Raw genomic sequence first — 27,195 nt, 5'->3', positions numbered from 1 at the left:
TCTCCAGCCCACCACCCAGACACCTGTGGGTCTGCCCGGTGTGCTGGGTCCCGTGAGTCTTTCCTGCCACTCTCCACCTCTTTTCCACTTCTCTCCAGCCCCTGAGTTCGGTGTGTGTAAGCTGGAACCACATCAGGGAAACTCCCTCCCCAGGGCTGCCCCACAGCCTCACTCACCTTGAGGACAATCTCCACAGTGAAGACAGAGGTGAACCCGATGTCAAAGTGTTTAAGGATCTAGGGACAGGGCAGGGAAGGGAGCAGCCAGTGAGAGGAGGAAGGGGCAAAAGTATCATCAGCAGCAGCAACACTAAAGCAGGCAGTCAGAGCCAGTCTGTGCCCCAGCCTGTGCCGTTCAGAAGGAGTGGAGTGGGCAGTCCTAGCCCTGAGAAATTAAACTCTAAGAAACTCTGATGCCTGTCGCCACATAGAGGATACAGCTGAACCCTGGGCACCAGGCTGAGGCTGGAGGGGGCAGGGGTGCTGAGCAGCAGAGAGGGTGAGGCCCATCACCTGATTCCTCATGGAATCAGCCCGGATGGGGTCTTCCGCAGCCAGTGCAGCACTGCTGAGCAGGATAAAGAGCAGGATGAAGTTGGTGAACCAGGTGGCATTGACGATGCGGTGACACAGGACACGGATCCTGGTGGGGCAAGGTAGGGAGGGCAGGGGAGCTGTGAGCTGCTGGAGGCTCTGGCCTCATCAGCCTCCATCCTGTGGAGGGACACGGGATACACCTCCTGCTCCTCCCCGGCCAGTAGAGAAGTGCAGCCCTGCACCTGCGGCGCCCTCTGGCTGGACACACAGGGGGCCCTAACCCCTCATTCTGTTTCTAAAGCCTTAGTTCTGCCTCCCAGCCAAGACCCTCCCACCACCTGCCCCTTCCTGCGATTATGGCACCACCCTGAGGTTTCCCATCAGATGAAAATGGGAGAGGCTGGTCTCTAGCCATGAGGCAGACAGATGAAACATAGAGACTATGACCTGTGTGTAGTTTAAAGGTGTAAAAGAATGAAGCCCATAGAAACTATAGCTTCCCTTGCTCTCTCCCCCTTGTCCTGTCTAAAGCTATTCTCTCAGAAAGGAATCAATAAACAGGTCCCTCTTAGGTGTAAATAACTGATAAGGTTTAAAGCATTACTTTTCCCAGATATACTAGCATTTTAAACAGGGCCCAAGACTTTAAGCTAAAACACTGAGTTTCTCATAGTATAACTGTAGGCATGGAGAGTCAGATGGGGGTTTTACTAGGGCAGGGAAGCAGATGAGAGCCTCATCAATCATCCCCACAGCAGCCAAGGGGCACCTACTTATTGGTGGGGCTGAAAATGAAGAAGGAACTGGCTTCTGGAATGGGCACGGCCTTCTCTTTCAGCTGCAGCTCAGCCAGGGGGCGTGGTCGGGGGCTCAGTGGGATCTCGGGCTCATCTTCCTCGTCATCCCCTGTGGGGAGAGAAAGAGGAATTAGGGGTGTCTTCCCATGCTTTGCTATGCCTGTGGCTTCTGTGCTCAGAGCCCTCCTAGGAGCCCCTGCAGCTGGTAAGCAAGGTGGTACCGGGCTGGCTTGGGACCCTAGGGCTTTGGCAGAGTTCAGCCTGGGCATCTCCTTTTCTTCACAGTGAGCAGATTTGAGCTGTCAAGGGTAGGTAAGGGAGGCTCACAACCTTCCAGAAGTGGGGCTAGGAGCAAGCCCAAGTAACTCTGTGGCTGCATCTTGTGTCTCAAGGCTCAGTCCACACGGCCTCAAATATCCACAGGCTGGGGGATGGAGTGGGGAACCCTGCTTCAGAAGAGGAGACCTGGGTCCTAGTTCCAGCTCTGCATCTAACTTGCTGTGCAGTGCTGGGAAGGTCTGTGCCCTTCGTCAGCATCAGCTTTCCAATTTGTGAAACCGACAAGGAGCAGGAGGGTTGTTGAAATAAAAGGACTCTGTGATCCTCTCCTGGACTAGGATTTTAAAAATAGTAACTTCACAGAGAAGCTTCCAGCATGGAAAAAAGCAATCAGAATTTCTTGAGCTTCACCCAGTCCCCAGGACCACACCAGGTACAGGGGATGGGAGCAGGGGATAGAGGAAGAGACAGACATTCCAAGCACATTCACTGGGTCTCATGACCACGTGAGGAAGTTGAGTACCTGAAATCCTCAGCTCCCAGGGTGGGAGAATCCTGTGATCAGACGGTGGGGGGACTACAAAGCTGGGGTTTCTCTTGGTTCCCTCCCCTGACAGCTACCTCTTCCCTACCCCTATTGGCCCCTGGCAGAGGCCTTGAGGGAAGCCAAGAGCTACTGGATTCTACTGTCTCCATCATGGCCACCTGTGGGGGTTCTCAAACCCACCAAGTCACATTCCAATTTTTCTGTTCCCCCGAGAAGCTAAAACTCTTATTCCTCAGAATGAGTAGCCTAACTTGACAGTTCCTGTCTTGCCCAGCCTGCCACAGACCCCAGAGACACATTTCATGCTTAATCGCAGAGACCATTAATTCTTAGAGTTAGCGTATTTCCATCCTTCCCCCACCTTCTTACTTCCTCTGCCTATGTCCAGTTTAATTTCGTTGCACATATCTTTTGCTGTAAGCCATTTCAAACTACTTTTAGAAAGAAGCAAGATATAAACACATTCAGTCCCCTTGGTAAGACTCTCTTCCTGCTGCCCAGCCCACACCCCCTCTACCCCTCCCTTCCTCATTTCTTTGCAGCCCCTTCCCTTTCCCTGACCTCAGATTTCCTATCAGCCACCATCTCACCTGCACACTAGTCACTCCCATCTAATAGGTGGTAACTGTTAGATGAAACAACTCAAAATGAGTTATTCTAAAACACAAATATTCATTCCTGGTGGATATTTGAAGAAATTTCATTAGTCTTACTTGTACCAGCTCCGTTCTCCCCATACTTCACTTTGCAAACTTCTTTCATGCGTTCATTCATTAATTCAATTTATTGAGGCCTCCTCTGAGCCAAACACTGTGCTGTGTGGAACACAAAAGTCCCCCTGGAGCTTAGAGTCACCGGAGCAAACAGATGTTAATCAGCTGATTCCATAAGAAGACATAAAAGTAGCTGATCAGCTGATGGGACAAGTAGACCTAAAATGGACCCACTGACCTGGTGATCCAAAGGACCCAGGACTCAGAGAGTTCTTGGACCCCAGGGCTCTGCCAGGTGGCCTGGTAAGATTAATCCAGCCTGGTTCTGCTTGTCCTCTTCTTGGTCCAGATAAATGGAATTTCTGCAGCAGTCACTGGCTATTTGCATTTATGAGATGTTTGTGGTTTATCCACGGTTGTTTCTTATCCATGGTCCCCCTACCCCACCATTGTCTCCTCCTCTTGAACTTACCCACACTGCCTGTCATGGTTCTATTCATCCCTGTATCCTTCCGGTCCCCAGTCCTACCGGACACTGGATAGTGAGTAATCTGCCTCATTACTACATAGATAGGTGTATCCTCATGTATGATCCATGCCTGCATGACTGGCAGGCAAGACTTGTATACCCACACACTCAATAAATACTTGCTGAGTTACATGAAATAACATGAGTTATTGAGTACCCATGGCACTCAATAAATACTTGCTGAGTTACATGAAAATAAAATGTATGGGTATTTCTGTTGTGTGCATTGTTGGGAGAGACAAGCTGGCAGATGGCTTATTTGCACAGAAGGGATGTCTCCAGTGTTCTGATCTCCACATGGAGGGGTCCAGGTAGGGACACACATGAGACTGCCCACGGGGACAATTAGGGACCGGCACACCCCTACTTTACCCCAGCACCCTGCTCCAGTCCAGTCTCCAGCATCCTCACCTGGGAAGTCAGCTGAGGGATAGGGATCCTTCACCTCATTGACGTTAGATTCAAACTCATCAATTTTCAGCTGTAGGAAGGAACACAATGACTATAACAATGAAAAAGAAGTTGCGGTTTCCCCTCAGTGAGCATATACTGGAGAGCCTGTTAGCGTTCAGCTCACTTAATCATCCCTACAGGCTAAGGGACAGGGAATATTATGATCGCCCCCATTTTACAAATGAGAGGCCAGGCCCAGCAAGGCCAGACAATCTGCACAAGCTCCCACAGGGCAAGGCCTGAGCCCGCCCTAGCCTGTCTGACTCTATCTTCACACACCCACTGCTTGGTTCTCCAGAAGAGAGTTGAGTTTCCCAGGCCAGGACCTCCAGCCCCTCTGGGCCCGGTTCCCTGACTTTTTGAACTCCAGTTCCTCAGTTTTCAGGAATGGTGAGCAGAGCCAGATGGGAACAAGCAGGGTGGGGCTAGCAGTGGTGGAAGCCGGTCTGGGGCTCTCAGTAGAACAGTGGGTGTTAAGGAGAGGAGGTACCTCCTTGGTCTGGCGTGGGAAGCTGCTACGCTGGGGAAGTCTGGTTCTCAGATTGGGAAGTCTGTACTTCTCAGTGCAGGAGTCCCTGGAGATGGCTTCGTTGGCTCTCCCTCCAGTCAGACACAGGGAGATGCCTTCACCTGGCTGATAACTCTCCCACCTCCCCAACCTATCCCGCCTGTACTCTGTGGTATGAGGGGAACCATGGGACTGGAAGAGCCCCCAGCCTGCCTCTAACATCCCCAAGGTGCTCACCTTGGCAGTGGTGGGGATGCCTTCACCCTTGGGTTTCTGCTCCAGCTTCTTGGCCATCATGGACTTCTCCTCCTCTGACTTGTCTGGGAGACCCCTGAGTAAGAAAACCCAAAGTGGAAGCCAAACCAGAAAGTTCTCAGGGGTCTGCTGAGCCTGACAACACCCTCAGGAGGATCCCACACCAAGGGCTGGGATCTGTAGGAGGAGTGGCATCAGCCCCCAGATGGGAAGTGCAGTGGGCTCAGGCAACTCCTTTCTCTATGGTGAGTGGGCCCGACACACAGCATGGGCCCATGGCTACCTGTGGCTCACTGGTCAGCCATGTTTAATGTTGGTTGATAGTGAATGGGTGGAATGTGGCTTTGTACTGTGTTTATACAAGATTCACAGAGTGGAAGCCCAAGATGTGGTTTGGGCTCACAAACATCTCATAAACATTCACAGAGTGGAAGCCCAGAGTGGTTTGCCCAAGATGGCTCCAACTCTTTAGAAATGTCTGAACTCCATTGCTGGTCCCTCTTTTTCCATCTTGCCTCCACAGGAACGGGTGTCCCATTCCTGTAGGCATGGGCATTGGAAGAAGCAGGACTCTGTCTAGAACCTAGGTACTCAAAGCATAATCCTCCAACCAGCAGCATGGGCACCACCTGGAAGCCTGTTCGATGTAGAACTATGACCCTGCCCTATCTGATTTGGACCAGCTGAAACAGAATCAGCATTTCAACAAGATCCCTAGGTGATTTTTTTGCAGTTAGAGTTTGAGAAACACTGTCTAGAACACCAGTCTGCTTCCACTCCCAGAGGAGGGTCCCAGGCTACAAAGAATTCACTGACAAAGTCACAGATGGAGAGAATTGTGAAGAACCTGAGAAGCCAATGGCCACTTCACAGAAGAGAGGATGCCTGAGGCTCAGCAAAGGGCAACACCTCTCTCCCAGAAGCATGGAGACTCAGTAACAGGGTTGGGAAGGGAATTCCCAGGATCCCTCCCTGGGGGAGCCCTGCTCAACTGGCCGGGCTCTGAGGCTCTGGCATTCTGCATCCTGAGGCCTGTCTGTCCAGAAGGCCAACATGTCTCTGTTCCTGTCCACAGGGAAGGACCTCAGCCATCTCCATGCGCAGGTTGCAGAAGTTTGCCCACTGAGGTGGGTGTTACCATGTCAGGGACCCTGATCGTTTGTTCAGGGCTGGAAGGCCATGGCCACAGCTGAGCACTCCAGGTCCCTTCCTGCTAAGGAAGCACTCACTTGGACATCTTCCTGCGTTTTCTTTCCTCAGCCTTGGCTTTCTGGGCAGAAGTCAGGCTCTCCGCCTCGGCCAGGTTGTCCACGGCAATGGCCAGGAAGACATTGAGCAGGATGTCTGAGCGGGTTTAGCTAAGGAGCCTTCGGTTGTAGGTGGAAGGGAGCCTGTGGGCAGGAATCCTGCCTGCCTGCATGTGGGCAGCACCTAACCCTACTCCCAGAGCTATCCATGGGAAGGTGTGGGTCCAGGGACATAGCGGAAGGCCCTCAGGGAGGCCTGCCTGTGGAGATTACTCAGGAAGGAGCCTGAATCCACTGTGACCTTGAACCATCCGTTTCCTGTCCAGACTGGTCCCAGATCCCACACTGAGCTGCGTGGAGAGCCAGTGAGGCAAAACAAGTGAGACCCATGCGAGGCACGCATGAGTCGGGGAACAACGGTGCCCTTCCCCCCCACTCCCCACAGTATCACATTCCATGGTGCAGGCACCAGGATGCCTCAGGAACCGCCAGTATCTCTCCAGTCCCATCCACCTCACCCTCATATCTGCTCCTCTCATCTCTCGGCCTGTCCTGGTTCCATCTTTCTGGTCCCAGCACTCAGGCTAAGCATCCCGGCCACAGGGTCCTGGTGGCTCCCTGCCTGCCTCCGAACCTTTGGAGCAGGCTGTCCCACCATCTTCATGCTCTTCAGCAAAGCTCTATCCTTCCTCCCCACTGCTCTAGGCTCACTGACCTTACTGGGCTTTTAATTCCTCCTAACTGTAGCCAAACACCCCTGTGAGTCTCTCATCTTGTGGCAGAAAGAATTATTCTACAGCTATACCTGCATTTGTTATGTCCTACCCCCCTACCCCATGGGCCTGGGAGCTCCCCTCCAGCCAGAGGGCCTGGCTACCTAGAAACTGGACACCCCTGACTCCCATTTTAAGCCCTTTCCCCCACCCCCTCCCTAAGCTCTTTTCTGCACCCTGCTCCTAAGGGGATACAGTTGCCACAGACAAAAAGGATGATGAAGTAAATGCACACAAGCATGCCGGGGTAAGACGGCCCACCGTAGGCCATGATCCCATTGTACATCATCGAAGTCCAGTCTTCACCCGTCAGGACCTGTGTGGAGGGAGGAACGAGGGCTCGGGAACACAGAGGGGCCTGAGAGTCTTCTGTTGGGACCGCATAGACCGAAGGTCTCCTCCAACTCTGTGGTTCTCTCAGACCTTCCCTCTTTTCATTCCACAGTCCGGGTGGCCAGCCCCTGCTCTCCCCAAAACCCTTATTCCAGTTGGGTGCGGTGGCTCACGCCTGTAACTTATCACTCTGGGAGGCCGAGGTGGGTGGATCATTTGAGGTCAGGAGTTCGAGACCAGCTTGGCCAACATGGTGAGACCCCATTGCTACTAAAAATGCAAAAATTAGCCAGGCATGGTGGTGGACACCTGTAATCCCAGCTATTTGGGAGGCTGAGGTAGGAGAATCGCTTGAACCCAGGAGGTGGAGGTTGCAGTGAGCTGAGACTGTGCCACTGCACTCCAGTCGGGGTGACAGAGTAAGACTCCATCTCAAAAAACAAAACAAAACCCCTATTCCAGTGATATAGAAGCTTATCACTGCTCTCTACGGACAAGGAATTGGACTGTGGGCTCACCACCTCCCTGTTCTGTTCCTAATCCCCGGACTTCACTGTGCTGCACCCACCCAGGCCTCCTGTTATTCTGGCCTTAGAAGTCATGTGAAATGTCAAGTTTCTTGACAGGCCCAAGGCCTGACCAGCCAGTGGGGCTAATGGAAGAAAGAGTGGGCAAAGCCATCCACAGGACCGATGGATGATCACACACTGCATCTCTCACTGGTACAAAAGGGAGGCGTCACTCATGAAATATGGGCCACTCCAGAGAGGAATGTTTCCACGTTTACACTAAGAAAACTCCTCCAGGAGGCCAGGGGCCCTGAAAGCTTCTCACTGGGCCACAGCCATGCTCCGTTGGGTGGCTGATAGTGAACTGGCTGTGCCGCGCCTGCAGAGTGAGAAATAGTTTGTGTTTCTCTGGGGCTTTCTCAGCCTTGGGGAGGAAAAGCTCCCCTTATCTGACTTTGCCCTGAGACCTGAGTAGCACATGGGAGAGAAAGCATGCATCTGGACTCCCAGGCCATCCCTAACCCAGTCATACTATCCTGTAGTAGGCCAGCACTGTGCTGGGCACCAGAAACAAAGACTAATCAGACAAAGTGGGTGCAGCTACAGTGAAGGAGACAAATAAGCAAGTGTCACAATGGAGAGACGCACAGGTGTTAGGGGAGCCCGGAGAAGGACATTGCACTCAACCAGCAGATCCGAGAAGGTTTCCTGGAGAACGTGATGCCCACCTTGATCTTGAAGGACAAGAGAAGCAGGATTCAGCAACTGCGCAGAAGGATGGCCACACAGAGGGACAGCCTACCTGGAAGACGCTGATGAGGGCTTGGGGAAAGTTGTCGAAGTTGCTGCGCCGTACTTCTGTGTCCTCAAAGTCATACCTCCCCCCAAAGAGCTGCATGCCCAGGAGGGCGAAGATGACGATGAAGAGGAAGAGCAGCAGCAGCAGGGAGGCGATGGAGCGGATGGAGTTGAGCAGGGATGCCACCAGGTTGCTCAGCGACGTCCAGTATCTGAAGGAGGAGGAGGTGCAAGGTGGGAGGAGATAGACCCTCTCACTGGGGCCCACGAGGTGTGGACAGGCTTGGGGGAAAGACTCAGGACTGACGTGACACAGAGAGAGGGGGGCTGCCTCGGGGCTGGAAAGCCCTGGATTCATGGCTGCATGCCCGCTGTGTTCCTGCGGAGCACTTGTCTGTAATTTCACACTGGTTAATATGACTACTGATTAACTTTAGGTCCCGTCACTGGACGAGAAACCCCATGAGAGTAAGGACGGCTTTTCTCCCACATACCTTCGATGCCCTGTGTCTAGCACAGTACCTAGCTCACGCAAGTGATGGATAAATAGTGCAAGCAGATGAACCCCTCTCCTCTTCCTTCACCACCTCACAAAGGCTCTGATTGTCTGTGTTCCTCCTTCTTTCTTATTTCCACCCCTTTCCCTACAGCTCTTCCTGTCCTCCTTCCCTCTTCCCATCTTTCCTTTTCTCTTCTTCCTTTCTCTTTTCCACCACCCCGTCTCCCTGCCCTGCCATAGACTATGGTAAGAAAAAAACAGAGAAATGGATTCAAAGTGGGGAAGTGATTCCTTTTTTCACAGAAGGAGGTTATTTCAAGGAGGGAGGGAAGTCCAGGCAAGGGGCCACTGATGAACCTACACATATTCCAGACCCCGAGAAATGAGGTGGGTGTAGACCAGACCAGGCCGTGGTGCCTGCCGGGGACCCAGAAGTGCCAGCCAACCCCAGCGCTCACTTGGTGATCTTGAAGATCCTCAGGAGGCGGATGCAGCGGAGCACGGAGATGCCCAGGGGCGTCATGGCGCCCGACTCCACCAGCAGGATCTCCAGGATGCCGCTGCACACCACGAAGCAGTCGAAGCGGTTGAAGATGGACATGAAGTACTGGCGCAGGCCCAGCCCATACATCTTCATCAGCATCTCGACAGTGAAGAGGGACAGTAGCACCCGGTTGGCAATGTCTGCAGGGTTGGCGGCACAGCCCCGGCATCACTCTCCTTCCCTTCTCCTGCCTCCCAGCCTTGGCCTTGGCTGGGCCTCAACCCAGGATGCCCCTTCCCTTGTTTCCGAGGCACCATGGATTTTTTTGGGGGGTGCAGGGGACAGGGCCTCACTCTGCCGACTGGAGTGAAGTGGCACAATCATGGCACACTGCAGCCTCAAATTCCCAGGATCAAGTGATCCTCCCTAATACCAGCGTGTACCACCACATCCAGCTAGTTTTTTGTATTTTTGTAGACAGGGTTTCATCATGTTGCCCAGGCTGGTCTTGAACTCCTGGGCTCAAGCAATCCGCTGTCCTCAGCCTCCCAAAATGCTGGGATTACAGGTGTGAGCCACCATGTCCAGCGAATTTTTAAATTAACTTTAAAAAAAAAAAAAAACAACTTAGTAAATTTTGCCCATTGATTTCTTGCAAGCTAACTCATATCATATTTAACAGGAAGATGATTTTATTACTTTTAATTCTACCGAAGTTCATTAAGTCTGCTACTCTCTCATTCCTATACACCTCCCTCCCAGTAGAGAAGGGTCCTGCCACCTACCCGAAGCCAATCCGTCCTCCTATGCTTTGCCCGCCCCCCCTTTTCAGGAAGCTCCCTATCCATGATTCTTTTTCTTTCCTACATATTTAACTTCTTTCTTTCAAATGAGCCCTCCCTTTGCTATTCTTAAAGCCCAAGTCTAGGCCGAACGTGGTGGCTCACACCTGTAATCCTAGCACTTTGGGAGGTCAAGGCAGGCGGATCATGAGGTCAAGAGATCGAGACCAGCCTGACCAACATGGTGAAAACCCGTCTCTACTAAAAATACATAAAGTAGCTCAGTGTGGTGGCACAACGCCTGTCATCCCAGCTACTCGGGAGGCTGAGGCAAGAGAATCACTTGAACCTGGGAGGCGGAGGCTGCAGTGAGCCGAGATTGAGCCACTGCACTCCAGTCTGGCGACAGAGTGAGACTCCATCTCAAAACAAAAACAAAAACAAAACAAAACAACCCCAAGACTCTCCCATTTTCCCTCTATCTCCTGTCCTAGCTCTCTCCTCCCTGTCACTGTCAAACTCCCAAAAGTTGTCTATATTGCTCTCTTCACTTCTTCACCCCTTGCCCTGCCCCATTTGCTCCTCACCTCATCCCTACCTGGATGTGCCCTCACTACTTCACCAACACAGCTCTCTCCAGGGGCATCAATCTGCCACATCTAGTGCTGATCTAACCCTCCCGCTCCTGACCAACCAGCAGCACTGGGCACTGCTGACCATCCTCTTGCTTTTTCAAGCATTCTGTCCTTGGTTTCTGTGGTGCCACATCCTTCTGGATTTCCTCTACTTCTCTGTATTTTCCTGAGCCTCCTCTGCAGATGCATTCTTTACATCAGCAAGCATAGGGTCTTCCAGTTCTCCCCACTCCCACCCTGCCACTTTCTTTCTGTGTCCTGACTGAAAATCGCAGACTGCTTTGACCACTCTGTGACCCGCAGCTACAGGTTTTTCTCAGCAGGCTTGACCTCAAACTGGGGCCTTGAACATTCCTAAGTACAATAAAGGTAATAGGTGTTGCCCCAAACATTGAAAGGAACTGGCCACAGCCCTGAGCCAGATTCCTTAAACCCTTACATAAAGTCCATGCCCTGACCCCATTGCTGTGGATAAGTCTGGGTAGAACATCCCTTTTCTCTTGCTGTCTATCACGAGGATTGCTGCAACGTTCTGTAGTAAGTTTCCCCCACAAAAGCTTTGGACTGATCACCCTGGCATTTAGTACTTCTTTCTTTGGAATGGCAACCGACCCTATCTCAGGACTGTCTGGGGTAGTCCTTTGTGGGAATTCCCCTACCACTGCTTTTGGGGCAATTCCAGCTGAGGGTTCAGCAGGATGAAACAGCGAGTCATTGAATGCTTGATTTGAGCGATACCCTTGAGTATACACTCTCCCTTGGGGATCTGGTGTTATCTAAGTCCACAGCTTCAGACCATCCCCACCAAGGCCTCCCAGATTTAGCTCTTTAGCTGAGACTGCTCTGCTGGGTTCCAGACCTATTTTTCCATCTGCTTCCTTGACATGTACATTGGGATGTCTCAAAGGCACAGCAAACTCACCATGCCCAAGACAAAGCTCATGGATACTGCCCATCCTCACCCACTACCCAAAATACTTGGTCATTAGCCATTTTCTCAGCAGGTGGCACTACTATCCGTTTATCTGCATAGGCCACAAACCTCAAAATCACCCCTGACTCCTCTTGGTGGGCACTGTTTACACCATCTCCACATTTGGTCATTGACAGTGCCTTGACAACGACTGGCACATTCAAGGTGCTCTCGAGAAGACTGGTTGAAATGAATGAACAGATGAATGAATGAATTTATTTAGAACTAGCTTTCTTTCCTATTTCATTCCCATAGAAAAAGATAATCTTGTTTTCTATTTATTTTCCTTCTTTTACCTCTTTCATCATTTTAAACAGTCTCCTTTGTACTATTCTATCATCTCAGGTTTTTGGGGCTATTAGCTTCCATTGGTTGTACCTGATGACTGTTTCTCAGGGTGGCTCTGTTCCTTACTTGGTTTGCAGTTTTGTTCATTCATTTGTTTGTTTTTTTAATTGTGAGCTCATCTTCAGGAAACACTTTTCCCTGCAGAAATTCTATATGCCTTAGATTAAGAAGCATCCTTAAAGAATGGTTTATGTTTGCTTCTGTGGGGTACCCCAGGGATTTTACTTGTTTGCAACTTGATTTTTATGTTACTATCTTAGCTTAGGATCCTTGGACCATGAGAGGTAGTGTATATTGGACTCCATACCTACACAAGGCCCTGATAGGATTCTGATTTTTCACTTGAGACATTTTTCCCTTCTCCCAGGGCCTCTAGCAGGAATAAACTTCCAAGCTCGTTTCCTGGCCCAGTGAGATTTTGGCTTCCCTTCCACGGGGGCAGCCTTTCCAGGGCCCTGGCTCTGTGTAGGTGTGACAGTTCCAGTTCCCACCTCATGCAGGCCCAGGGCCCTGTCTCCAGCCCTGCACAGGCCTTAGGAACCCAGCTGCTAGCCATTAGGATTTAGGCCTAGGTCTAAAATGTCCTTGGAAGTCAGTTCACAAGCTCTCTGCTCTGGTTTTGGGTCACTTCTTTGTTTCTGCCACTCAAAGACTTCCTTTTCATTCCGGGAAACATGGTTCTTATGCCTTACGCAGCATTGTTACATGTTTGTTGCGGGGAGGGTACTGAGCTTGTCCACGGTGTTGCTGGAACTGGTCCTTCTTTTCTCATATCCTACTCCTCTCAGGGTCCAAAGCTCCACACCCAGGGGAACATCTACCACGTGGACGAGGCTGACTTATTGACCTTCCACCAAGACTGAGCTTTCCAAGACTTGAGTCTGATCACACTATATTCCTGTTTTCAACTTCTCATTGGCTTTCCATTGCCTAAAGTGTAAAGTCCAACACATATAAGGCCTGATATCGTTTGGATAGATAGCCCTGCCGAAATCTCTTGTGGAAATGTAATTCCCAGTGCTGGAGCTGGGGCCTGGTGGAGGGTGTTTGGATTACGGGGACGGATTCCTCATGAATCGCTTGGGCCATTTCTTTGGTGTTAAGTGAGCTCACTCTGAGTTCACCACAAAATCTGTCATTTAAAAGTGTGTGGCACCTCCCCTCCCAGTTTTTCTCTCTTTTGCTCCTGCATTCACCATGTGATGTGCCTGCCCTCCCTTTCTTCCATCGTGACTATAGGCTTCCCAAGGCCTCCTCAGAAGCTGAGCAGATGCCAGCCCATGTTTGATGTAAAGCCTGCAGAACTGTGAGCCAACCAAACCTATTTTCTTTATAAATTACCCAGTCTCAGGTGCTTTTTTTTTTTTTTTTTGAGACGGAGTCTCGCTCTGTCGCCCAGGCTGGAGTGCAGTGGCCGGATCTCAGCTCACTGCAAGCTCCGCCTCCCGGGTTTACGCCATTCTCCCGCCTCAGCCTCCCGAGTAGCTGGGACTACAGGCGCCGGCCACCTTGCCTGGCTAGTTTTTTGTATTTTTTAGTAGAGACGGGGTTTCACCATGTTAGCTAGGATGGTCTCGATCTCCTGACCTCGTGATCTGCCCGTCTCGGCCTCCCAAAGTGCTGGGATTACAGGCTTGAGCCACCGCACCCGGCCTTTTTTTTTTTTTTTTTTTTGAAACAGTCTCGCTCTGTCACCAGTCTGGAGTGCAGTGGTGCAATCTCAGCTCACTGCAACCTCCCCCTTCCGGATTCAAGTGATTCTCCTGCCTCAGCCTCCCGAGTAGCTGGGACTATAGGTACAAGCCACCACGCCCAGCTAATTTTTGTATTTTTAGTAGAGATGGGGTTTCACCATGTTGGCCAGGATGGTCTCAATCTCTTGATCTTGTGATCCGCCCGCCTCAGCCTCCCAAAGTGCTGGGATTACAGGTGTCAGTCACCACGCCCAGCCTCAGGTATTTTTTTTATAGCAATGCAAGAATGGCCTAACACAAGGCAAACATGTGAGCAAACATCTCTCTTAGTCACATGCAATATTCTTATGGCTTACTGAATTCACTAAACTGTTTTACATCTTCATCTGTTTGCACACACTGTTCCTTCTGCAGGATTCCCTCCTCCCTTTGACTACCTGGGGCTTGTCTACCTAACCTTTAAGATCCACAGAGCTCCAATGTCTCTACTGTGATTCTCCTCTTGCTGCTATTTTGTATTTACCTCTATCATTGCCCTCCTTGTATTGACTTGGAATTATTTATTAACATCAGTCTTGCCCTCTGGCTAAGTAAGCTCCTTGAAGCTGGGAGCAGTGTATAAGTGTTCTCTGTATCCTGAGTTCTTTTCCTGTACCTTACATACAGGATGCACTCAATAAATAGTTGGTGAAAGATTGTTGTTTTTGTAGTAGAATTTGAACTTGGGTGCTTAGAGTTCTAAATTACTAGCAATTTTATGTCCAGGGATCTGTGATTAGAATAATCTGCCTGGACACCTGGGCAAGCACCTGTCCCAGCCTATTGCTTTTACTGCCCTTGGTAAGTTACAATGCCACGAAGAGGAAAATTGGGTATGTTGCTTTGCCACTTGAGGTTTTCGTTTTACCCCCGTGAAAGGAGTGGATTTGGTCATATAATCCAACACTCATGGTCCATAATTTTTAGAAAATGATGTCAATATCTAATTAACCTCTTCTGCAAAACCTGCAGTGCCATTGGCTGACTTTGACATCAAGCCACAGCCACATGTGCCCTCCTCCCGGCTTCACTCCATTCCGCCTCACCTTGTAAACGGGTCAGCCAGAGAGGCTGGTTGTGGTGCTCTGAGGCGATAGACAGGGTGTTGAGGGCAACGATGAGAATCACTAGCCAATAGAAGACCTTGGACTTCACGATGTCGTGGCACTTCCAGCGAAAGATGCGGTTCCACTGCCTCCAGTGCCGGCTAAGGGAGGGGACAGAGGATGGTGCACAGTGCTGCGCTGGTCTATGCCCCACCTGTCCAAGCTACCTTCATACAAACGCCAGCCATGCGTAGCTGACCACTCCTCTTCCTCCAGCCACATGAGAGAAGCTCAAGGCATGAGCTGGGGATCCAGACTGAGTAAAATCCTCCATCTTTCACAGAAGAGCAATAGTGACACAAACTTCCGAGGTAATGGAATGAGAGGATGCACGCAAAATGCTTAGCACAAGTGCCTGGCAAGGAGCAGACGCTCCGTGTGGTTTAATTTTAATTAAAGCAACTCTGAGATGCCACGTTTTGCCCATTATCCAAGGCCACTCTTCAACAAATTAATAATATCTGGGGAGGGTGAGGGGAAATGAACTTTGACAGTACAATCTTTTGGGATGAATTGGCAGCACTTACCAAAATTTAAAATATATATGCTCTGTTTTTTAATGTTTTATTATTTATTTATTTAGACAGGTCTTTCTAGGTTGCCCAGACTGGACTTGAACTCTTGTGCTCAGGTGATCCTCCCACCTCAGACTCCCGAGGAGCTGGGAGTAGCTATACCCTTTGATCCAGCAAGTCTATTTCTAGAGTTCCTTCGGCAGAAATGGTCACACTCATCCCCAACTGTTCCCTGCAGCACTATTTGTATTGTCAAAGAGGGCAAAGATTAACTACATTATGGTATATTCATCCTGTGGAATATTTTACATCCAAAGATACACAAAAGAAAGTGAATCTGTTCTGAAAATTGCTCTTCATAGATAATTTTAAGTAAAAAAAAGTAAGTCACTAGATAATCCTTTATTGGATTATCCTTTAGTGTATATTATATTCATTTACTTGACGAATTTTTGGCAACACCTCATATGTGCTAGGCACTCTTCTAGTCCCTGTGGTGACAGTAGTTAACATAAACAACCCCATTGTGTAAAAAATCAAAAACAAAAAAAAATCCTGGCGCGCGTGTGTGTGTACAAGAGGGAGGAAAGCACAGAAAAGATCTTAGAGGCTACACATCTGTTACCATGGTTACCTCTTTGAAGAGCACTGGGGACCTTCATCTTTTCTTTGATGTAGAGCTCTATTGTTTGATCTTTCAAAATCATAATTAAGTGTGAATTTGTAAAAGGAAACAGCCAACCAAACAAACCAACCCTCCTCTTAAGACAAAGGCGAGAGAGCGTGGAGTGTGCTCTTGCCTCCAGCCTCCTTCCTGAGGGGCTCCCGGGTTGTGCAGCCTCTACTGCACACACTTTCCCTCTTCCCTCTCGGAGGTTTCCAACACAAATGACCTCACCCAGCTCCGCCCTGATCAGGGTGAAGCAGCAGCAAGCATGCTCACTGCTCCCGGAGGCTCCCAGTGTCCTTCTTATGTGCTATATAAATAGGTCACTGCTCAGGACCCCTCTGATCGCACATTCCCCGAAGGTCTGGTCCCTGTGGAGTCCCTCAGAGCAGGAACTGGCCCTGTTTTCTTAAAAAGGCTGCCTTTCTAAAGGATTAGACAAGTGACTCTGAAACCACTGAGGGGAAGTAACTGGACTCTACCCTCATGTCTCAGGGAGCTGGGGGTTGGGGGGGTCCTGGGGCGGTGGGCAGATACTCACATGAACTGGATGATTTTGTTCAAGCCTGCAATTTCATACAGGCTCTCTGTGTCAGAGCCACCTTCATCCAAAGACAGTTTTCCTGGAGATAGGAGAGAAAGAGTCAGCCAGCCTTCAGGGCCCCTCTGGGCTGGACACACCTGGGCTGGGCACCCGAGACAAGGGCCCGTTGACCAGAGACATCTGCGACAATGGGTCCTAGGTAGGCCTGGATTTCTTGGTGCTTTCCAGAGATTGAGAGTTCCAAGAGACAAAGAGCCCACTTTATCTGCAGGGGAAGGGCCGTGAGGATGGGCAGTATGTACCTTTGGGAAGAGCTCTGGTCACACCCGGATCCTACCATTTTGAGCCATTTTGCTTTAGGCAAGTCACTCACCCTCAAAGGATGAATGTTGGACTTGCTCAGTGGGCCTCCCAGGCTTGCTGGGGGGCTAAATGAGGTAGTGCTGTCCACGGAGCCCGAATGCAAGGTGTGGCCCAGAGGTAGGAGTCAGAGAGTGAGGTGAGTGCTGACCCCAGCCTTTGGGCCCAAACCTTCTCTGAAGTCCTCAACGTCCATGACCTCGCCCTGAGTGATCCAGCTCATGTAGCCCCGAAGGTCCTCATCTAGCTGCTGCTTCTCCCGGAGCTTCTGGAAGGTTCCCCTGGACTTGGCCTTCTCCCGCTCCTTGGTGAATTCCCTGAAATGGGATGGATGAGCCAGGAGGGGAGGAGAAGAGGGAACAGGGTCAGGGAAAGACTGAGCTTTGTGAGGACAGACAAGCCCATTCTGTGGCTGGAGTGCTCCTTTTTCTGGGCCCAGGGTGTTGCCTGGGGTCCAGGTGCCCCTCAAGGTGGCTGAGAGACAGCCCCTCTCACTTCCCGCTCACCCATCGCCACCCTCCAGGAACACCCTGGAGCACTCCTTGCCCCTTCCTCGTTTCTTTCTTCTTATCCATCTCATTGTCTCCTGCCTTGTTTTGGGGTTCCCCTTGCACATTAGGGGTGAATGACAAGGCAGTCCATTGCCTAACTGAATCAACCACGGAGCCTCAAATTGGCCGTACTACCCCAACCCTTCAGACTACCTTAGAAATTTAGTTTTGTACAGACCAAAGGCCTGGGAAAATTCTCCTGGGACTCCGAGGAACCAGGTGGCAGGGCTGGAAGAAAAGGACCCGAGGCTCCACGAAGGATCTTCAGGCCAGCAGAGGGCAGCCCTGGGCTATGGCCACCTCCCCTGCGGGGCAGGGGGGAAGACGGCAGCACAGGCGTGGGCTCTGAGGAGCTGCGCCTGGCAGCCAGGAGGGGTTGGCCCACAGGGCAGGTCGACTCGCCCTGGTCAGGCGGGGTCCAGGGAGGGGGTCTTGATCAGTTTGTGCCATGGACCCTTTGAAAGTCCAGTGAAGCCTATGGATCTGTCTTCAGAATAATGTGAAATGCACAAAATAAAACCAAAGCATGACAAGCCAGTTACAGTCAGGCTTCACTTAATGACTGGGATGCGTTCTGAGAAAGGCATTGTTAGGTGACTTCGTCTCTGTGCAGACATCAAGAGCGTATTTACACAAACCTAGATGGGAGAGCCGACTACACATCTAGACTATATGGCATAGCCTATTGCTCCTAACCTACAAACCTGGACAGCATGTTACTGTACTGCACACCATAAGCGATTGTAAGTATCTGTGGATCTAAACATAGCTAAACATAGAAAAGATACAGTAAAAATACAGTACAATCTTAGCGCCCCACTGTTGTGGATGCAGCCCGTCATTGACTGAAATGTCTTCATGCAGCACTTGACTGCATGTTAAAATACAGTTATTAAAATGCAAAAAAATTATGATCGAGTAATACATTTGCTTTTTCATTAACTCATTAACTAGCAAGATCTAGCTGCAGGTCTGGTATCTATCATAATTTCAAAGTATGGAGTAATTAGTGTAAATACTATTCACAACTGTAATGTGACATGATTTCTATTAGGACAAGTCATAGGCCCTGCTAATAGCACTGTGGTTTGTTGCCTATGTTCGTTACTAAAGGAAACACTAAATTTCAGTTACAGTTGTGAAAAATAAAGATAAGTGTTTCCTATCCAAGTTCACAGTCTCCCAGAATTCTATCTACAGACTACCTGGAGGGAAGCTTCTGGAATGGGGTAATACCAATGGGGAAGAAGGCTGATGGTGACTTCTAGCCTCTCTGCTGTGCTGGGGTGGGTGGAGAGATGACAGCAGGACTGTCTCAAAGAGAACAGCTCTCATTAATAATAACCATTAGTATTTAGTGCTTATTTTGTGCTGGACTCTGCTCTAAGTACTTTATACGTATTAACTTATTTAATCCTCACAACAACCCTATGAGATAGAAACTGAAATAATTCTTATGTGGCCGATGTGGAAATTAAGGCACAGAGAAGTTAGGTAATTAGGTAAAGGTCACACAGCCACCAAGCAGTAGTGCTGGGATTTAAATGTGGGCATTCTAGCTCCAGAGTCCGTATGCTTAACCGAAAGCCCCATTGCCTCTTAGTGCTGAGGCTCCACTTAAAGCACTCCTAGGGCCAGGAGGTTGGAGTCTCAGAGGCTTCACTGAGGAGTGTCAAAGCAGAGGGACAGGAGGGCCGAGAATGGGGGAAGACTTGAGGAGGAGGAGAAAGGCAAATTAAAAATTGAAGGGCTCTTATGTGTATCTCCTCTCTTCCTGCTCACCAGGAAGGAAGCACTCTTGGCCCAGCTGAGATGGCAGGGAACCCAGGGATGAGCCGAGGGCCTCACCCACAGCCCCCTGCCCTGCTCCACTCCTTCCTCCTCCTCCTTTCTCTCCTCCTCCTCCCTACCCCTACCCACCCCTCCTGTTTCTTTTCCCTACGTTCTTTTTCCTTCCTCCTCCTTCTCCCCTCCTCCTCTTTCTCCTTTCCCCCCTGGCTACCTTTGAACTTTCTTACCCGCTCAGGACACCCAGCACCAGGTTGAGGATGAAGAAGGATCCCAGCAGAATGAGGGTGACAAAATAGATCCAGGGCCACTCATTCCCGATGGCATCATTGACCTGGTCAGGACAGAGGTGTGATTCTCTGAGTTGAGGGCTTGGCTCCCCTTCCCCAAGTCTGCTCATTAAGACTCCACCCAACCCTGGGGCACAAGGAGAGAAGCCACCCTGGGACAGTGAATGGACATTTTTCCTCACCTGAGGACTAGTCTGGAAGGACTTTTCCAGCCTGAGGACTAGGATCTGGTCTGAAAGGATCTCCCTAGGGAGGACTTGCTGACTGCCTACCTGGTCTGGGCAAGACTGACTAATTTCCCTCCAACCAAGAGTGTTTAACCTCCCTCATAGACTCTACCTCCAGTTGATTTATTTAAAGCCAAGATTTTTCACGTGAACAACCTCTGTGACCCTGGACAAGTCACCTAACATCTCTGATCATTATTCCCATCCGCCTAATGGTGATAATGACATGGGCTGTCTCTCCTCACAGGCTTGAAACAGAGGTGAAATCATACATGTGACAGTCCTTTGATATTTTAAATAATTTGCTCTCCTAATACACACTTACAATAAATATTTACACGAATCCTTTATATTTGCAAAGCATTTGACAGTTTTACAATCCCCCCACCCCCCTAATAGGCAGCATCATATTGTGGTTAATTCCGGATTGGAGCCAGGGGGATCAGAGTTCGATTCTTGGCTCTGTTGCTCACTAAGTTCTTAACCGTGGGCAAGTTATTTTACTCTCTCTGAGCCTCAGTTTCCTTATCTATAAAATGGGAGCAATGCCTTCCATCATTGAAGGATGAAATAAGAAATCTAACTAGCTCTTAACAAACACCAAATAAATAATATACTCCAACAAAGAAACTCTTATGGAGTCTTGACCGTGTGCCAGGCACTGTTGCAATTCTCCCACTAACTCTGATATAGAGTGTTACTATCCTTATTTTACGGGTAAGGAAACTAATATCTTATAATAGTTATATGGGAAAGCAGTCTTGCAGAGGAAAGGAAAAAGACTCAAAGAGCCCTTCATTCCTCAAAAAGTCTGAAATTCTAAGCCATCAGAATTAAGTCACTCACAGCCAGGTTTTTCCTGGTTTCCATTCTTCACCCGCCCCTTGGATCCTGCATAGACATACTGTATCATGGGGATTTCCCCATAAGATGCTGGGGCACATACCTGGGAACCAGAAGGGGACACACATCCTATATAGATTCCCCAGGGAGGAGCAAAAGGGAGCTGGGGTCACTCAAGTCAGAGACTGGCCTCCTGTATGGACTGGCAAGCCCTCCCTCCCCGCTCCCTTGCAAACCTGTGGATGAAGGGAGATGGTTCTGACAGTCCCGGGCCCAGACCCACCCAGTAAAGGACGTCAGTCCATCCCTCCATGGTGATGCACTGGTACACGGTGAGCATGGAGAAGCCGAAGTTGTCAAAGTGGGTGATGCCATGGTTGGGCCCTGGCCAGCCACCCCGGCACTCACTGCCATTGATGGTGCACCGGCGCCCTGAGCCTGTCCTGGCACAGGGCGATGGCTCCTCATTCTCCACTGTGGCCACGATATCTGGAGACAGAAGGCAGAGGGAGCATCAGACAACAGTAGTAGGTGGACAATGACAGGAGGAAAGGTGTCTAAGAGCAGTTTAAGAGAATTGAGCAGTAAGTCTAAAGACACTCTGCTGAAAATGCAAAAGACAGCTTCACACGGAGCAGATGGTGACAGTGAAGAGGAATGCCTGGGGCTGAGGATGGCTACAGGCAGCAGGAATTATGTCTTGGGCCACCGGGCCTCATGGCAGGGTCAGCTTCTAGGATTAATTGTCCTATGCAGTGCAACCCATGAAAGAGGAGTAATCTGAGTGTCATTTGTCCCCACAGAACTTTAAAAAAGAAGGCAGCTGCCTGGCTGGAGTAGGGCTGGAGGTGGAGGGCTCACATGTTCTGACTTGAGAGTTCTGTCTGGGAGGTGAAATTGGAGAAGCTCCAAAAGCACTGGGCTGAGCTGTACAAGACACCCAGCTGACGGGGCAGGGGTCTGCACTCAAGGGAAGTTCCCACCAGGCCCGAGCCTGCACTCTCCTTTGTTCCCCTGGATGATGCTTTCTTGTCTCTAAAATCCTGTACTTCTGATGACATCCTGCATCTCCTTTCATCTTAGGATGTTTTACAGTCTCCTTTTGTGTTCAGAGATTAGATTGGCTTATCAGAACTGGAACACCCTGCCTCACCTATTTACCGTGTAGGCTATTAACCTATTTAGCATGTAGGCTCAATGCTCTGAAGATGGAAAGGAGAGGACACTGATGGTTCTGAGGGGGCCTTGACCCAATGAAGACAGAAGCCCTGACCTGAGAGGGGCTTTTGAGCACTGCTGCTCAGCATTCCTCAAGATGTCATGAGAACACCACTGAGACCTCCAAATTTGGGTTGAAGATGTGATCGAAGGTCCCCTCCTATCCATCCTGATAATGCCTATTATAGGATGTAGATTGTGGTGGTGATGGGAAGAGGCTGAGATAGGAGGGGTCTAGGAATATAACCCCTGAAAGCTGGACCAGAGTTTACTCTTGTGAGATGGGTTTGGGACTGGTGTTGACTGTCCCTTTGTTGTCAGTGGTCATGAGGAGGTGAGTAGAGTTTCCTGAGACACTGAAGGTCAAGGAGAGTTATTCTGGTGAGTTCAATGCCAGGACTCATGGAGGAGGCTAAGTCCCAGCGAGCTGCTGGCAGGGTAGAGCAGCCAGTCTCAGAGCGGCACCCCATACTTTTTCAGGGAGTTGGCCTGACCAAAAAGATTTTCAAAGTAGTGCTAAGATGTTAGTTGCCCATCTGTCTCTCATTCTCTCAACAATGTAGACTGGAATTTTCCAGTGGCTGCATGAGGTGTGATGTGGCAGCACGCGCACACAGAAGTTGATGTGAGAGTCCAGCAGCCTCTATCAAGTCAGGCATTGAAGAGATTTACAAAAAGTGTAAAACAGCGTCACCACTCTTCTCACCAAATATTACTGGTTTTGGAAAATCTAGTTATCTTTTATTATAAATGTACTATTTGTGTTCTCATGTCATGGGTTTCTTACTGTTCTTTAAAAGTGAATTAATAAATTAATATTGTGACATGTTCCTCGGTTTTCATTTCTCATACCATGAATATCAACAGATCAAAACCTATATAAACAAAAGCTCTCTGAGGTCCTCAGTAATTTATAAGAGAGAAAAGGGGTCCTGAGGCCAAAAAGTTTGAGAACTGCTGGTTCAGCTCAAGAATATCTGGGCTTCAATGTAGGTTATTTCTGGAAACTCAACAAATGACTGCCTTTGGCTCTTGGGCGTTTTTTCTGAGGTCCCATTCAGACCCTATTCTGGGTGCCTGCTCTGAGGGGCAGCTCAGACTAAAGCTAAAACTATGTGACAGGAAAAGTACACATAGAAATTCAGGCTTATCCCATGCCTGTGTCTCCATCTACCACTGGCTCAGAGAGCCTGGAATATACCACATTGCATGTGGAGTAAGGGGTAAGGGTGTTTCAGAACAAGCTGTGGCCCAGGCCCCTGCTCACTTTCTTGGCTCACTGACCCCAGTAGAGCTGTCCTTCCTCCAAGTCCCCCCTATCCCGGAAAAGCCCATTCCCAAGGTCAACAGATGTGGGTGGCAATGGCCAAGCCCTGGGCTCCTTCACCAGCTAGGGTGGCTCCCCCTTCTGAGCCGTCCTAGGCCCTGTCCCACAGTCCCACTTTCCCTGGAAGCTCACCTGTGCCAGTGAAGTAGCAGGTCTTGTGCATCTTGCCCTTGAAGAGCTCCAGCCCGATGATGGCATAGATGATGACCATAAAGAGGACCAGCAGGGCGATGTGGAAGAGGGGGAGCATGGCCTTGAAGATGGAGTTCAGGACCACCTGCAGGCCTGCAGAGGCAGCCAGGGAGGGGAAAAGAGGAGTTACCTCCACTTGATCTCACGGCCCTCCCTCCCTATAAATCCTGGGAAGCCTCTGAGATGTCAAGGTAGGAAGGGGACCCAGAACTGGGGACAAGGGAAAAGGAAGGGAGAGGAGAAAGGGGTCTGCAGGGACACTGCCACCCACTAGGCACCCCCGACACCAGCCGGAGGGGTCTGAGCACTCGGAAGGCTCTGAGGGCCTTGACATCCAAGCCGGCTCCTTTGCTGCTCATTGGGGCTGTGTTGCTTTGGATGACGTTAACCTGTTCCAGAATCACGGTGAAGACCCTAGAATGGAGAAGAGGGAGAGAAGGGGTCCAGGGGTTGGAAAAGTCACTGCCCCAGTGGTCTGGGGCCCTGTGTCCTGTCCATGCTCGAGCACCTGTGGAAAGGCCTAGGGGAGAGACGGCAAATATGGTTCATCAACTAACAAATGATCTGATCATGCTTACCTGGGGAATTTCACTTAAAAGGATTCTGACATCAAGTTCATACTCAGGGAAAAGAGTGGTGCTCCACTTGTGAGGTCTACTTTGCATGCTCAATGGGGTTGAGGTATGTGTGCCACAGGTGTAGTCCCTGGCCCTAGGGCTGAGCACCCCCTACATGGGCTGGAGGTTACCTGTATCACACTCAGTGGCGACCCAAAGAAGAAACTCCATAGCAAGTTCTCCCTGCACGCTTTTCCTCCTGGTTGCACTTTTTGATAATGCCCTTTATTTTCTTTCCCACTAGCCTCCTCTTCCTCTCTTAATTTACTTAAATTTCCATTATCCTTTGAAGTCTACCTCAAATTCCTTTGCCTCCGAATCCTTCTAATGGCAGAACTCCCTGGGACACATTAGGTATGAAACAACAATGCGCTGTGAGGTGTTGCTTTCTGCACTCTATTATTCTGTACGCACTTGTCTTGGCTTCCAACCAGGGCAGTTTGTAAAAGGCAGAGGCCAATTCACAGAATTCTTCAGAATTCTTCTATTTTCCCCATTGAGCCAAAAGTAGCACTGGATGGCTAGCAGGTAACCAACACCATCCTTTCAGAACTAAAGGACAGCAATCTGGTTAAGCATGCAGGCTCTGGAACCGAGACTGCTTTGGCTTGAATCCCAGCACTGCCACCAGCTAGCTGTGTGACCTTGGGCAAGTTGCTTGACTTTTCTGTTCTTTAGCTTCCTTATTCATAAAATGAGGGAAAACAGGATTGTGGTGAGAATTAAATGAGACGGTGCATGTAGGCACATATTAAGTACTTGATAAATGCTATTGTTATCATTACGTGGTAGTTACGGTAATGCTATGGGTAGAGTTATGTTCCCTCTAAATTCATATGCTGAAGCCCTAACCCCTAGCATGTCAGAATGTGGTTGTATTTGGAGACAGGGTCTTTAAAGAGGTGGTGAAGATGAAATGAGGTTGTTAGGGTGGGCCCTCATCCAGTTTTCCTGGTGTCCTTATAAGAAGAGGAACTCTGGACACACAAGGAGACACCAAGGGTGCGCGTGCACAGAGGAGAGACCGTGTGAACCCAAACCTGCCAGCATCTTGACCTTGAATTTCCAGGCTCCAGAACTGTGAGAAATAGATGCTGTTGTTTCAGCTTCCCAATCTGTGGAATGTTATTATGGCAGCCCTAGCAAACTAATACAGTTAATAAATGTCCGTTTTGTGAACCCGAATAACAGGTACTTGATACAGGTCCATGGAATAAACTAATAAATGACAGAGGGTGAGAAACTAATGAACATCCAGAAACTGCTGGCCAGTGGAACCTTCCATATCATTTCCAAATTTGCGTGATGTGAGGAGGATAATGGAATTTATAGCATCTAGCCAGGGAAGGAGACTGTGACCTGTGGGCAAGGTCAGGAGCAATGACCCACTCTCCACAGCATGGACAGCACCCTTGCCAGGCCAGCCTCTAACAGAGGCTGCTCCATGCAGTGGTTAGCACAACGCTGGAGTCCCACCCCACCTCTAAGATGCTGGTGGTGGTGGCAGTGGGCACACAGTCCTCAGTGAGGGTCTGACCTCCAGTCTCCCCATACCCAGCTCTCACCCCAGGAAGACAATGGTGAAGTCCAGCACATTCCAGCCGCTGCGCAGGTAAGCATCCTGGTGGAATAAGAAGCCGTAGGCAATGATCTTCATGGCGGCTTCAATCGAGAAGACGATGAGGAAGAAATACTCCAGCTTCTCCTGTGGGAGCAAACGTGGTCCCCAGCATGCGTCTGCGCTCTCCGAGCTCACCCTTGCTCTCTTCCCTGCAGCCACGCTGGGTTCCCTGCTGTTGCTCAGGCACGCCTCAGGACATTTGCACCTACTGATGGAATGCCCACCCACCTCCACACCTACAGGCCCCGGCACTGCCACTCCCTCACTTTCCACAGGTCTTTACTCAAAATTCCTTCACTGAGGCCTTTTCTGGCCACCAAGTGTAATGCGAGCTATCTCCAGCATTTCATGTTCCTCTGCTCTGCTTAATTTGGTCTTCTTAGCACTTACTCTTAGCTTAAATACCATATCTATATATATTATATATATGAAATCTTATTCATTATCTATCTTCCCCACTAGAATATAAACTCCATGAAGCATGGGGATTTTTGCCCATTTTTTTTTTTTTCATTACTCGACTTCCAGAGATGAGAATGGGTTGAATACATGAAGGATCTGAGGCACCCAAAATGAAAGTCCCCAGGTGGTTTTTCTGGTTTTGGCACCTTTCTTCTCCCACCATGCAGGGGATGGATGGTAGGAGATGGGAGTGGATTGCTCAGAACTCCAGATGCCTTCCCTTGCTGGGCAGTGTTGCTCTTTAATTCATTTTCCTTTAAGGTTCCCTGCCCGCCCCACCTGCCCTCACATTGGCTTCCTTTAGGCAGCTCCTTAAAGAGCGTGACCCTATTACACAGGGTGAGTGGAGTGTGGGGTACACTGTGTGTGGGGAGCACAGGTAAGAGGCTGAGGTTTCAGCTCAGCCCCACTCTGCAGAAGGCCCTGCCGACACTCCAGGCCCTGACCCTGTAGCCTGATCCTCTGTGTTACTCTATCCTTAGCCCTGTCACCCTCTGCCCTCTTCTGGGCCCAGGTGAGAGCTATTTCTAACTGAGGAAGCAGGTCTCTCTTGTTGGGACTCCAGGCTGAAACTGCTCTCCTTGCAGCCATCTGAACCCTGGCTTGGCAGCTTCTAAGAGCTCTGGCCTCCAGGCCTCCCCAGATAAGCACAGCCTCCCGAGGCGGTACTGACCCAGCCTGCAGCCTAGGCCAGGCTGCAGCACGGCACAGCTCCAGGAGGTGTGTGTATATATATACACGGATCTATCCTGATTGGTGCTCCCTGGAGTTACACAACAAGGGGGTCTGTACCCCCACAACCCAGCCCCCATTAGTCTCCAACACTCACACCCTTGGAAGCGTCTCCTGGGAGCAGGGGCCCTCCCCATCAGCACACTGCGGAGGCGTCACTCATATTCACAGTTCCTTTACGGAGGAGCCAGACTGGGCACTCCATTAATGATACGGAAGATAATGTATTTTTACTTCCAAGTGAGTAGGTGTGGGAGGCAAGGGAAGAGGCCCTCACATGGCTCATTATTGTGGATAGGGCTCCAGAATCCTCCAAACTTGTCACTCAGAGAATTTTCCTGAAAGCATGATTTTCCCCTTCCACATAGAAGGGAAAACTGCAGCATACATGGACTAGATTTGCT

The 27,195-nt window shown here is 50.0% G+C and overlaps 1 protein-coding gene across 2 annotated transcripts in view; it reads right to left on the bottom strand.

Annotated features, from left to right (window-relative positions):
* The window catches only part of CACNA1S (calcium voltage-gated channel subunit alpha1 S), a 74,508-nt gene that overhangs the window by 29,884 nt on the left and 17,429 nt on the right, over window positions 1–27,195 (bottom strand). For both annotated transcript variants that reach the window (XM_003893329.4, XM_009190366.3), the window contains exons 3-19: window positions 25,542–25,681; window positions 23,631–23,773; window positions 23,300–23,452; window positions 20,906–21,111; window positions 19,493–19,596; window positions 17,095–17,240; window positions 16,561–16,642; window positions 14,778–14,938; window positions 9,235–9,460; window positions 8,282–8,489; window positions 6,833–6,953; window positions 5,847–5,961; window positions 4,600–4,693; window positions 3,813–3,882; window positions 1,310–1,442; window positions 513–642; window positions 177–236 (exon numbers count right to left, since the gene is read on the bottom strand). In XM_003893329.4, coding sequence (XP_003893378.2) covers window positions 177–236; window positions 513–642; window positions 1,310–1,442; window positions 3,813–3,882; window positions 4,600–4,693; window positions 5,847–5,961; window positions 6,833–6,953; window positions 8,282–8,489; window positions 9,235–9,460; window positions 14,778–14,938; window positions 16,561–16,642; window positions 17,095–17,240; window positions 19,493–19,596; window positions 20,906–21,111; window positions 23,300–23,452; window positions 23,631–23,773; window positions 25,542–25,681 — 2,292 coding nt within the window. The remainder of the gene's footprint in view (window positions 1–176; window positions 237–512; window positions 643–1,309; window positions 1,443–3,812; window positions 3,883–4,599; window positions 4,694–5,846; window positions 5,962–6,832; window positions 6,954–8,281; window positions 8,490–9,234; window positions 9,461–14,777; window positions 14,939–16,560; window positions 16,643–17,094; window positions 17,241–19,492; window positions 19,597–20,905; window positions 21,112–23,299; window positions 23,453–23,630; window positions 23,774–25,541; window positions 25,682–27,195) is intronic.

Source organism: Papio anubis, chromosome 1, assembly GCF_008728515.1.
Source record: "Papio anubis isolate 15944 chromosome 1, Panubis1.0, whole genome shotgun sequence".
NCBI lineage: Eukaryota > Metazoa > Chordata > Mammalia > Primates > Cercopithecidae > Papio > Papio anubis.
This window is presented reverse-complemented; position numbering and strand designations above follow the sequence as displayed.